This window comes from Grus americana, chromosome 5, assembly GCF_028858705.1.
Source record: "Grus americana isolate bGruAme1 chromosome 5, bGruAme1.mat, whole genome shotgun sequence".
Classification (NCBI taxonomy): Eukaryota; Metazoa; Chordata; class Aves; order Gruiformes; family Gruidae; genus Grus; species Grus americana.
The window spans coordinates 31,448,049-31,460,713 of record NC_072856.1 but is presented as its reverse complement, the minus strand read 5'-3'; the positions used below and the strand labels follow the sequence as shown (position 1 = coordinate 31,460,713).

At 47.8% G+C, this 12,665-nt stretch overlaps 1 protein-coding gene across 5 annotated transcripts in view; it reads left to right on the top strand.

Moving 5' to 3' along the window:
* RGS6 (regulator of G protein signaling 6) overlaps nucleotides 1–12,665 on the top strand; it is a 297,793-nt gene that overhangs the window by 264,182 nt on the left and 20,946 nt on the right. For all 5 annotated transcript variants that reach the window (XM_054828061.1, XM_054828059.1, XM_054828056.1 and 2 more), the window contains one exon: nucleotides 5,624–5,713. In XM_054828061.1, coding sequence (XP_054684036.1) covers nucleotides 5,624–5,713 — 90 coding nt within the window. The remainder of the gene's footprint in view (nucleotides 1–5,623; nucleotides 5,714–12,665) is intronic.

The following is a 12,665-nucleotide window of genomic DNA, read 5'->3' as shown; positions in this document are numbered from 1 at the left end:
GGGGCTCAAGTGAATCTTAACAGCCATCTAGCCTTAGTGTAAGCCTTCTGGAATGGGCTAAAAATGCGCTAAATGGGAAAGCTGTGCTTGAAACAAGCAAAAAATTTGCAATTTCCCCTTGTTCCCCCTCATCATCTAAAGCTTACGGCTGTGTTTAGGCACAAGCAGGGAGAGCTTTCTATCAGCGAGGTAAAATTTAAAGGCTTTCTGGAATCTAACTGGTGCTCAGAGGTCATGAGAACGTTGCGCTTGGCCTTCACAACCCCAGAAAGTCTCGAGCCTGACACAAAATGTCACAATGGGTAAGATACAGGTGGGATTAGAAATGGATATGTTTAACCAACAACACTGCTTTTGTCTCTTATACACATTTCAGAGGAAAGAACCAAGATTTTCTACTAAAAATAAATGTTCTTAACAGAGAACACAATTCCTTAGGTCTACCAGGTGCTTTGTGCAAGTCAGGTGGTGGTGTTATTATTTTTATCACTCAGTTTTTTCCCCACATATTTCTCGGGTGTTCCCAAGGTCCTGCTTGGCTGCCACCCATGCCCTCCTCAGGGTCACTGTGCTTTGAGTGCGAAGGGGGAGAGAGACCTGAGATCACATTGCAGCACATTGATTTGAAGCAGGTGCAGCTTTGAGACAGTTTCTGCTATCTCAACCACCTCCCACGTTCCCGTCTGGATTGCAAACTTTCTTTTTTTCTTTTTTTCCCCTCCCCCTTTCCCCTCTTGTCAAGAAAATTTACAGAACTTGTCCTTCATCTCCTTCCAAAGATAGAGCTTGTGGAGGGGAAACAGCCGAGAGATGCTGAATCTTATCAGGGTTTATTTCCCAGCACTTAAGCTGTCAGCTGTAGCTGAGGTGGGATTTCCTCTTGATTTCACATAACTGTAGAAAAGATTTTTTTTGTGATTTACCTGGCTGGATCCGTTGTTTTCTAATTCACAGAAGTGACAACATTTCCCCCTTTAAAACTTACTGTTTGTTCTCGTGTTATATCATGCGATGGCAAGTGGAATGGTTACACTTTCTGAAGCGTAAGTCTCACGATACAAGCCTAGGTACAGAGAAGATGCTCAATGGAGCTGGATAGCCGTCAGGCCCTTCCTGCCACGGAGGAAATGTGATTAAGGTGCCCAAAACACAAAAGGGGTTCTGCCTTTTCCCCAAGAAAAGATACACACAGACCCCATTGCCCTGGTGCTTTGGTTGAGGAACTGGGGAACAACAGTTCTGGGAATGTTTGACAGCAAACTCGCTCTGCTTGCATGAGTCTTGTAAGGGAATTGTTTGCTTCCTGGAGATGAAATCCACCATAATTACAAAAGCAGGTTATTGTGTCACCCTTCATGTTAGACTGACATTTCCAAATGTGCATCCATCCTTGCAGGGGAGCATCGGTACAGCCAGCACTCATCAACGGCACGCTGTGTGAGGGACTAAGTGCCCGGTCAGCTCAAAAAGCCAGCTCGCCAGGGCTTGCTCGCACGTGTCACGTCAGTCCCTCTCTCCACCTGCAGCTGCCACCGCAGCGGCCTGAGACAGCGGCTTGGTGCTCTGAGATAGCTGGCAAGGCTGCAGGGGAGACTGGTGGGACGCGTGATGCCTGTCAACTCCTAGCCAAATCTTGAAAGACTTTTTTTTTTTTTCTGCTTTCTATCTGGTTTTAAAGGCAGCGTGCTACCTTGTTTAATGGTTTAATAGATCACGTGGGCAGTTTTTGTTAGAAGATTGTTTTAATTATTTTTTAATTTTTTTTTTTTTAATGTGTCTCCCTAAAGGATTGCTGTCTTAAGGCTAGAGCAGGCAGCTGGGAGTCTGAGCCCTACCTGGGAACTGGTACCCAGCAATGGCTGGGAGATACGACACTGCCTAGATAAAATGTTTCTCCTGCTGTTGTGCAGATGTGGCACAGGAACTTCCCATGGCACTTGCAAAGAAATGTTGCAGTGATAATTCTGGCCAGACTGCTCGCAGTGCAGGAGACTGTAATGTCCAGAGCTGCAGCTGCATTGTTAAAAAATACACAAATAGTGGATTTTCTTTGTGTATTTAGGGAGCCAGTAATAATGAGCTCGTAACCCTATAAACAACTTTACAAAATGCAGAGTTCTCTCAGCATAAGGATGGGAAAGCTCAAATTTCTTGCCAGCAGCGTCAGGTATGTCAGGGAGCGTGCATGGGTATAAAATGCATCACTAGTGATGCTGGCTGCAGTTGGAGATTTCAGTCTTTGATGAGGTTATGATCCCTCTCCACCATGCGATAAAGAGGAGGAAAAAAAGCAGCTGATCAGTAGAATAAGAAGTGAGAAACCAGTAGGTTGCAATGATCCAAAGTGAGTTAAAAATCCATGATAGAAGGGGACAAGCCAATTCACTCAAGTTGCACAGAGCAGGTAAATCTGCGCACGCACCTCTGTTGATATGCCCATTGCTCAGGCTTCCTCAGAAGAATATGCTCAGTTGCTAGACCTCCAGCAGCTTTCAACGCATTTAAGAAATGAGGAGCTGCTAAATGCCAGCTGTAAATTGCAGATTGCAGAAAGCATAGCAGAAAATAGCTCGGTGGCAAAGAACAGAGTAAGCTAAAGATCAAAACAAACATCCCAGCCACTGGCCTTTCCCTCCCGCAGCTAGGTTTGTTGTGTAACTGGGCTGAGCACACACTGCAGCCGCGATTTTAGCAGGAGCCTTCATGGTGCAGTCTCAGCGGGGATTCTGGCTGCAGCAGTTGTAAGCTGTCCTGTACTGTCACAACTTGGAAGGCAGTCTTTTCTGACCTGAGCAACTGTCTCAGGCTGCCAGGAGGTGCTTCAGAAACGCAGCGCTGTGAAATAACTGATCAGTTGATCATTCGTGCTTCCAGTCCAGAGCTTCTTCAAAGCAAGCCCTTTGAATTCTTGCAATTAAGCAGTAAAGTTTGCTTCTGAAGCTATGCAAGGCCCTCCCTTCCCCTATACCCAGCCTTCTTTCTTCATTAGCATTCAAAGCCTAGGAATAGTTATTCCCTGTTTGATTGTACCTTTGGTGTACAGCTGAGAGGTAGCGGTGTTGCTGTTCAGCGGTTCCAAGACGTGAAAAGCAGAGAAAATGCCTCATACCAATCAGCCAACCGCGGTGGCAGTTGGGCTGTGGGTGTGCAATAGTCCTGTTTTTCAGGGAAGGGCTTCAGCTAAGAAGTCAGCCTGTGGTTTATTTCATCTCAGGATCGAAGTAATTTTTCCCCCTTCCCACAGCCAGATATTGAGTTTATACTGTTTTAAGGTCAAATACATGAAGTCATCTTGACATGAGCAAGAATGATAGTTGTTGCTGGCGTGCCGGCAGGTTGTATGGCCAGCCTGGTGTGTTCTCCTTTGCCTGCAAACAGCTCATGTGATCTGTCTGTGCAGCAAGGAAAACTGGATGTTATTTTCCAAAAATGTTACCATTGTTTTTCAGAGCAGATCCAGTTGTCTGGCTGCAGGTAAAGAAACCATTTGGAATCCAAAGGTAGTAAAAAACAATTTAATCACATGTCTGTCAAAACATTAATCCAAACACTCCTGTCACCCACCACCTTACCTCAGCCCCTCAGGACCTTTCTGCCCACCTCAGCACCCACTAGCACCTGCATCTACTGGGTGCTGCAAGGGAGGACCACTAAGAGGAAGGAGGCTCTGGAGACCCCTCAGGCCCTTTACTGTTGATGGGCTACAAGGTGGCTGCCCCACTTACTCATCAGTCTCCTCGTGGTCCTGGAGGAGGAAGGAAAAAGGCTTTTAGGTATATAGTTAGGTGGGTTTTTTCCCCAGGTAATTATGAAGAAACCTTAAGAGGTAACTATACAGGTGAACTGGTTGCAATATGATTCGGTTTAAGTCAACTGAATCCTGAGTTTCTGCCAGTTGAAGTGTTTGAGAGCGCTGATATTGAAAATCCTTATTCACACCAGAGAAATAGAAACCTTTTGACGACCATATCCACGGGATGCATTATTTTCCCTCTTCTTGTCTTAGTGCGTACTTGGCTCATTCTGTCCTGAATAAGTAGAACAAATGTCCCACAGCTGGATGTGAAATCTCATGGCAGTGCTGTAGGTGAGAAGTATGAAGCTGTGCCCTCCCTTGTGTTTTTCTGCAGCAATGAAGGGTGGCAGTTGCTAAATGGTTTTATACGAGCATTTCTATTGCAAAATCTCGTGCTCTCCTTCGGATGGATAGTGCTACACAAATAAGGATTTGTCAGGTCTAAAAGCAAGTATGGAAATTAACCAGTAAAAATTGTTCCACACCAGGTTGTAGCTCAAAGGATACGTTTATGCTGTGTCAGAGGAAAACCAGTGGCAGTTATGCCCCTCTTAGGACTACACCGGATAGCGCAAGAAAGCTGAATTAAGCAGTTCTTCTGTGTATAAACAGGTCATCGCTAATTACCCATGATGGGGAAGATAAGGGAATTCTGCTTGGCTTGTTAACACTGTGAAATAAACTATGTGACTTCAGTCTGGTTTGGCTCTTCTAAAGTTTCATGTACAATGGCTTTAGGGCAGGAGAGAATATTTCACGTTGTATAAATCAGTATAGATAAAATTGCTCATTAACTCTATAAAAGTGCTTCCTTGGGCAAGGTCTAAGAGAAATGTCCAGGGTGCCCATTTTTCTCTTGAATTCCTTTGGCGTGTTCTCAGTCTTCATTTGGTCAAAGTATTTTGATTTTATTTTCTTGGTGTTTGGGATAATATCTATTACAAATCCTGGGGTAATTAGGAGAAGAAGAGCTGACTGTGTGAAGGGATTCTCAGCAGGAAAGTAAAACTAAGCAAGGAAATTGGAAAAGGGTAAGCATGAAGTTCTGCTGCAATGAAACACCACTTTGTAAGTTTTAAGATGCACGTAGTAAGTGCGCTCAGAGCAAACTGGTAACAGTAGTTGACTTGCTAGAAGAAAAAAGACCCTATGGGAGGGACTCATCTGACATTATACATATGATGTAGCCATCCACATCTGAGCTAGTCATAGAATCTTTAAGGTTGGAAAAGACCTCTAAGATCATCAAGTCCAACTGTCAAATAACTTCCCTGCATAGTCACCAGAGATACAGGCTTTTTCAGGACATTAACAGGTTGGCCTGCTTTAAGTATGTGTCTTAAGTGGAGATGAAACATCCCCAAGTATCAGTTCGCCTCCGTGAAGAGGAGGGGAGTGCTCGGTGACAGTTCAAGTATCTATGAGTGGTAAAATGAAACCTAATCTATGGGACAATTTCTGGTGTTTATTTCTTCCTTCTTGAGACACCCCAGTGGTTTCAGCCTGGCTAGACACCTGCTTATAATCTGGGGACTTCAGAGGGTTGCAGTCTTCGCAGGATAACACTGATTACTGAATAATGTGTGCCAGCCTTTGGGGTGAGGGCCATCTCTTTGTTTTGTGTTCGTACAGCCCCAGGCACAGCAGGGTCCTGCCCCAGGATGGACCTCCTGTACGCTACCGCAACACAGATAATCAATAATAGCAGATTTAATTAGAACTTTGATCAGTCTCTCTTCCTTCTAATTCACTGTGTTTTAAATCCCTGTGATGTCTAAATGAGGTTTGATAACAATTCTCTGTCTCTCATTTCCTCCCATCCCACAGGAGCACATTTACAAGCTGATGAAGAGTGACAGCTATGCGCGCTTCCTCCGTTCGAACGCTTACCAGGACTTATTGCTGGTGAAGAAGAAGGTATCTGTTGGAAAGGACGTGCTTGCATCTCTTAGCACCTCTTGATTCTCACCTGCTGCTTGCTGCTAGTGTGCAAATGAAAATATTGTTTCCTTTTTTTTTCTCCTTTATTTAAGAAAGGAATGAGCACTTTTGTTTTCTTCACTGGGAGCACAGGGTACAGCATCCATATGCACAGCCTCAATGTGTATTTTGGGGAAAACATGGTGACCCAAGGTAAAAATATTATGGAAAAGCGTTTGTCTTGCACAGCTGTCTCCCAAATTCAGTGCAGGCAATTAAAATTGCATCACCTCTTCCTCGTGACAAAGATGGTGTCTGGTATGAGAAGCAGAACCCATCGATCTATTCATTACTGGTACAAAATTCACCCATTCTGGTTTTCACCTCCCTAGCCTCACCATGTGGTCTTCCCTTTGGATGCCTTACCTATAGATGTCCCTGCAGTGATTCCCATGCTCCCTTTCTCCCTTTCCCTTGCTTTTGGCTCCCCAGAGATGTTTCCTTTTCCTTGGAGACGAGAAATAATTGCAACCCATGCAGTAATCAAGAATTCCAGCCACATTTTTTCACAGGAGAACTGGGTTTGAGTTCTTTCTGGCCTTTTTGGTGTCTGCATGTGCTCTGCCAACACCATATTTCTGCCAGGAACCCCCAGTTCAGGGTAGCAAAGGAGCGGTTACGTAGAGTTACGGCAGCTCCTGTCCAAGTTTCCCTTCTTTCTGAGGGGACTGGGAGGTAAGCTACTGATCTCTGCATTTGTGGCTGTGTTCAAATGCTTCCTGCACCTCCTGACTTATTCCCATAAGTCTGCGCGTCCGCCTGCGTGCGTGTGTATGCATGTACACGTGTACGTGTCACACATTTGGCTTCCCGGACCGTACATAAACTGACTCCTGCAGCCTGAGTGTATGGTTTCCCATCACCATCTTCCCTGCTGTTTTTCTGCTGCATTCTCTATGTGCTGCCAAATTACATTGCATCGGCACAATACAATGAAATCCCAGTGGTATTTTTGTCCTGATTGTCATTGTGTGCCCTAAAAGCATGCATATGGTGACAAAAGGAGACAAACCCCTCTGCTGTGCCGGGGACTACTGGCAGGTGTGTTAGGGGAAGGTAATGGAGGGCAGCAGTCGGCCTTACCTTTCAAAATGTCTGGTTTGAGACAGCATAAACCAGCGCTGCTTACATTTGAAAAGGTTAGCCCTGACTTAGAGTTCAGAGGCTGTGGGGAAAGGAGGGGGTGCAAGGCAAAGTCTTCTGATGGTATAAAGAATAAAAAACCATTGCCATCTTCCTACCCCTATCAGCTTATGGTGCCCCCCGCCCCTGGGTCTCCGTTGAACACTTGAGGGTTCATGTGCTTGAAAGCAGGAGAGTTTTCTCCTCCCAGCTGAGCCCATTCAAACCAGAGGTGTTTGGGGTTTGATTTTTTTTTTTTTTTAAAATCCTTGTTTGCTGTCAGATCAAGCCCTGGATGTGTCAGCATGACATCCTCATTCCCCCGCAAACTGCCAGAGGAGCAGGTTTTGGTGTCATGTTAACACAGCCGTGAAAGTAAGAATCAAGTTTCTTTTAGAAGGAGCTGTGGGTGCATGAGTAAACATAGCACGGCACAAAAAAGGCAGGAGTAGATCTGTGTAGATGGGTTGTTCACCAGCTTCACGGGATGCGGGAGGGGAGTTGATGCTACTCCAGAATCTGTAAAGCTCTTTGCAATCACGTTGCATTGTGTTGGGCAAGTGAGCATTTCAGAAGCACTGTAGGTTCAGAGATGTTGACAGAAAGAACATGAAGTTTCTGTACGCTGAGCTACACGGTACGATCTTTAGTACCTTTGGTGCAGCTTTGAGAGGCATCCTTTAAAATTCCTCTAAATAGCCGGAAAGCAGAGGGAAGGAAAAGAGAAACCCAGTGGCACATCAGAGCCTGCGTGGATGATTAGGTTTAGAGCCTGCGTACAAAGTCCTGGATTCACTGATAGGGGTAGAACTTCACTGCAGTTGTTGGATGAGTACGTCCCTCTGGGGCATGAGCGTGTCTTGCCCCGAAGACATTATCCTAATGTTGCCTGTACACCAGACCGATGTGACATAGCCTTACTTTTGTTACTGAAAGTGAGTTCTGTCCGAAGCACAGCGTGATGGACTTGGGCTAAAAGAGTTGGTTGTGCAAAGCAAATGAACGTCTCTATGGCCAGAGATTCACACATGAATATTTTGTGGGTAAGTTTATGTCATTTATGATCTTTTGCCCTCCAGCACTGGGTTGTGGCAAGCTGAGAGGGCAGGAAAAAGGGAAAGTTAGACTGTGTGGCTAAAGCACAGGACTGGAAGCCACAAAATCCATGCGCTTCCCCTGTTTTCCCCACTTACTTACTTTCTTGTGTGACTTTGGGGAAAAGAAGGTTCAATATTGCCCGCCTCATATCCTCTTCTCTGTTGAACGGGAATAATAATAGTGACCTGCTCAGCGGAGAGGTGGCAAGGCTTGATTATTGCCTCAAAACGTGCTTGACATTTTTGAGATTTGTAAGACACTGTAAGTTTGAAGAGTTACTTTTTTTTCCCCGCACCATACAATAACCACAGATGTGGGAGCTTCCCCTCCTTGTTCTGGGAGTGCGGTAATGGAGGGGAGAGAGGGAGGAGAAGTTATGGGTCGGGACTGGGATACAGTGACAGAATTATGAGGGGCACCAGGGAGGATAAAAGGAACACATTGTTCACACCACTAACTGATACAAGACAGTGGACATAGGCTGCGTACAGACCAGACATACATATTTTGTTAATCCATTTTAGATTTTTTTTTCCTCCGTTCTTCCCAGTGTCATTATTACAAAGAACCACAGTATTATTGGCCTCGATCCTGCAGATTCATGGTGCTCAGCAGGGAACATGAGGTTGGCCTCCGGCAAGGGTGTGATTGGAAGCAGTGTGCTGCAGAGGGGGAAAGCTGGGTGTAGCTCCCTCCTTCACACAGAAGTCCTCCTCCCCTGCCAGGCTGGAGGAGAGGAGGGACGAGAGCAGAGCCCTCGGCCCAGTTCGAGCTCCGTGCCTCCATCCATGCCCAGCCTTCCCCCTGCAGCAGATAGAAATCTTGGGGCTGCTGAAAGCGGCCAGCTCAGTGGCGAAGGGCTGGATGGTGCCGAGATCCCCAAACGACTCATCCCGTTTTATTTGTGTATCTTCTCAACACGCCCCACTCGTGCTGTGCAGAGTCAAGCGTCGACCTGCTCCTATTTCTGCTGATGCGCACGTTACTGCAGGCTACTTTACAGCAGGCAATGACCACCGCACTGCCCCCCCAGCCCTCCTCCACGGTAGCCAGAATGGTGGCTGGATGTCCTTAGATGGCAGCGAGCTTCATGTCAGAACGAGTGCCGTGACAAACCTCCTCGCTTGAGGGAAGGAGGATGTTTGGGATGGGTGACTTGGCTGCAGAGCAGGGGTTTATTCCCTGGGGACAGAGCAGCATAAATTAGTGCACCATGGAAGGGGGCAGGGGCGCACATGAGCTTTGTTAATGGTGAAGGAGCAGCCAGACACAAGCTCTGCTAGTTATTTTTGAGGAGAAGGGAGAGAAAGGAACAGAAAAGACCTCAAGGCACTTTGCATTACTCCCCGTAAAGGTGAAATGGTGGCATTGGTGGGCATCTCCGAGTTAGCAGGCACTTGACTGCCAGCTGAAGCGGCAGCCAAGCCGTCACGGCTCCGGTGTTCGTGGCAGCCTGGCACGGGGTGCCTTCCTGCTGCCCAGCCCTGCCCACAGGCAGGGGAGCATCCCAGAAAGGCGGCCACGGCTGCAATGCAGACGGGCTGTGAAGCCACGGGAGTGAGCCCCGTCACATCGGGGGAAGCGCAGGTTGGTATTTGCTTGGTTTAGAGCATTGTTTTCCTCTCCAGGGGGTTCAGAGAAGGGTGAGTTCTCTGTGGTCCTGAGCAGATGGACACAAAACAGATGCAAAATACTGTTCCAGCCATTTGGTAGCACTGTACCTGCCCTTTGCTTTCTTGCTTCAGGCAGGTGTACATGACTGCCTGAGAAGCCTGGGACCTGCTTCTGGCCTTTTCCTGAGCCAGGCTCAGAGAAGTGATTATCCTTTATTTTGTTCTGATGCCATTCCCTCTGGAACACGTGTCTTCACCAAGTTAAAGTTCAAAAAAACCCTACCCCAAGCCTGAAAGTCTCATACCAAAATGGTGGATTCAACAGCCAACAAAATGAATCCTGGCATGGAGAGAAGGAGGGAGGGAGATATTTTTGCAGACCTGCAGTTCAGAAGACCAAGCTTTTGGATGTATTTCCCTACCCCTTTTCAGATCCCTGGCAAAACGTGTCAGCAAGACAATGGCTAGGAGCTTCACGCCGTGAGGGAGAGGCTCCATTTTCAGCACACACCTTTTGAAGCATTGCTTTTATCCAGACCCCCTGTCCTGACTGTTCTATATTGTCCAGGGAGGTTCCTGCTGCAGATTCTGTCCCTGCCTCAGTCCCATCAGGGCACACATGACCAGTTTGATTCAGTGGCAGGACTTGGCTTGAATGTTGTAAAGATGCTGAGCAATTTTCTCGTAATTACTTTTAATAATCAGTGTCAGATGGTTTTCATAAGTTTTTTCTACTTACACTGCTCTGTGCCAGCAGAATTTACACAAAGGAACTTAAAATTGGGATGGCTGGGTAAATAATTAATCATGAAAAAAAAGGAAAATTTGGAGGAGACAGTCAATAATTAGTGAACGGCTCCTATGTGGTGAGATCTATTTTTCTGCTCCTGCCTGGGCTGAGAGGTTTTCATCTGCAGCGGGGGTGGTTGTTTCATATTTTATCCAAATGCCATTAGCTGGTGGAGTCTGTTGGTGTATTTACTGGCAAAGATGGCCTTTCTTGCACCTAGGAGGACTGCTTGACCTGGCATGCAGACGTGTTTCTCTGCCTTTGCCCTTTGCACTCACAGTGCGTGTTGGTGCAAACGCTGCTATGGTGCTGCAGCAGGCATGGCCCCAGGGTCCGCAGCCTTGTCAGACACTTCCTCCGCAGGACCTCAGATCTGTTCGCAGGACTGAGAAAGGTCTGACTCAGTCTCTTTTCTTTTTTTTTTTTTTTTTTAACTTTGTTATTTTTAAATTTCCTTCCTCTGCTGTGCGAGGCAGCCTCCACACCTCCGCACCGCGCTGGAGGGAGGCAGGCAGGTGGTTACCTCCACGGCAGGCTGCCAGCCTTGTCTGCAGGCAAGCAGGCAGGAAGAGCCGGGGAGCCGTACAGCCGGCACCCACACCCACTGCCATTAAAACTGCTCAAGCCGGCTCGTCACTCTGCAGCCAGCCTGCCTCAGCTGCTTTTTATTTTACTAGAAAATGTCATGCTTTGACTCAGAGCTGGATGCTATGGGGATGAACTTTCCACGCATCCAGTTGGTCCCAGCCTGCTGTCCACATGCCAAATGTGCAGGGTTGCTGCAGCCCGTGCTTGCAAGCCGCTTCTGTGGGACACCATCAGTGCTCTCCGTGCCTTCTTCCCCATGCCTGTCTTCAGCTATGGGAGGGAAACAGCCTTGTGCATGGCCCCCTGTGCTAGACAAGCTCTCAGCACCCCAACAAGGTGCTCATGATCTTTGGAGACCACCATTCTGCCTTCCTGCTGGGCAGGAAGTTGCATCACCTTGCTGGTAGCAAAAACAGAGAAGCTAAATGTTGATGGTGAGTGCAGGGGCATGGGGTGGCCTGTTTTCGGCAGCTCACTCTCCTTTGCCCCCAGTGCATGCCCAAGCTCCATTTTGTTAATGGTGAGGCAGCAGCCAGACACAAGCTCTGCTAGTTGTTTTTGAGGAGAAGGGAGAGAAAGGAACAGAAAAGGTGGGCCAGGGTCTGATTTTCCAGCCTGGAGCAGTGCGATGCTGCAGGCTCCAAGTGCCTTACTCCTCTAGGGAGCCTCGCAGAGCACTCCGTCTTTTGCCTAGGGATTTCTTCTCCCAGGTGAAATTGTGCCTTCTCCCTGGCTGCCGGTGGGTCTTGCAGCCCCTGCGGGATGCCGGCGCGGAGGCCCAGTGCACGGCCATGCACTGCTGTCCCTCACTCCTGCTCGTCGTGATGCGCTCGGCCGAGGCGGCAGGACCGCAGTCCCTCTCTGTCACCTCTGCTGCCTCGGGGTGCCGGGACGCCTCTGAGGCTCCTTCAAGGAGGGGATCTGCGATGCTCCGAGCACTTGCACCGCTACGCTCAGCAGCAGTGAGGCTGGCGGTTCTTTGCCCTTTCCTCTCTCACACGCAGGGTGAGGCGACTAACCCCCGGGTTAGTGCGTGTTAAATCCTCCTTTGGGGAGCATCAAACCGGGTACGTTACTGCCTCCCTCCCAGCCGGGAAACCTGCTTTGTCGCTTGGTACGAGCTCTGAGGCCTTGGCTCCATCCTCAGCGTTAGCCAAAATGACATGCCTCTAGCTTTCACTTTTGATACCACTTTTGGGACATCAGAGCTGACAGTGTGGCTTCTCAAATGGTTATAAGTGGGGAGGTTGCTTGACTCTTTCTTCTGGACAAAGAATCTTGCTTGTCTTAAAAGGGCCTTGTGTTCTGGTCTCATCTCTGGCGATGCGGCGGGGAGAATCAGCCCCATCTCTGCCTGGGATGTTTCAGACTAAGCTGGTAGACATCAGAGAGCCGCTGTTCATGGCAGCTGTGATGAACATGCAGAAGAATCAAAAGGCTTTGCCTAGACTCACCTACCCAAGTTCTCATCCAATTTATCTCATATGCTTTTGAATTCCTTACATCTTCCCTAAGTGTGTTTTGCACTGGTGCTATATCCTGGGCGTTGTGACTGCGGCTGAATCTGTGGCAGATGATATGGCAGGTAGGGACCTCTGATGAGCACCTCCAGTGCAATGCTTATTTCCAGTGCACTGTCATGCACCATCATTGCTGCGGCTTTCCTTTATGTGTAGCT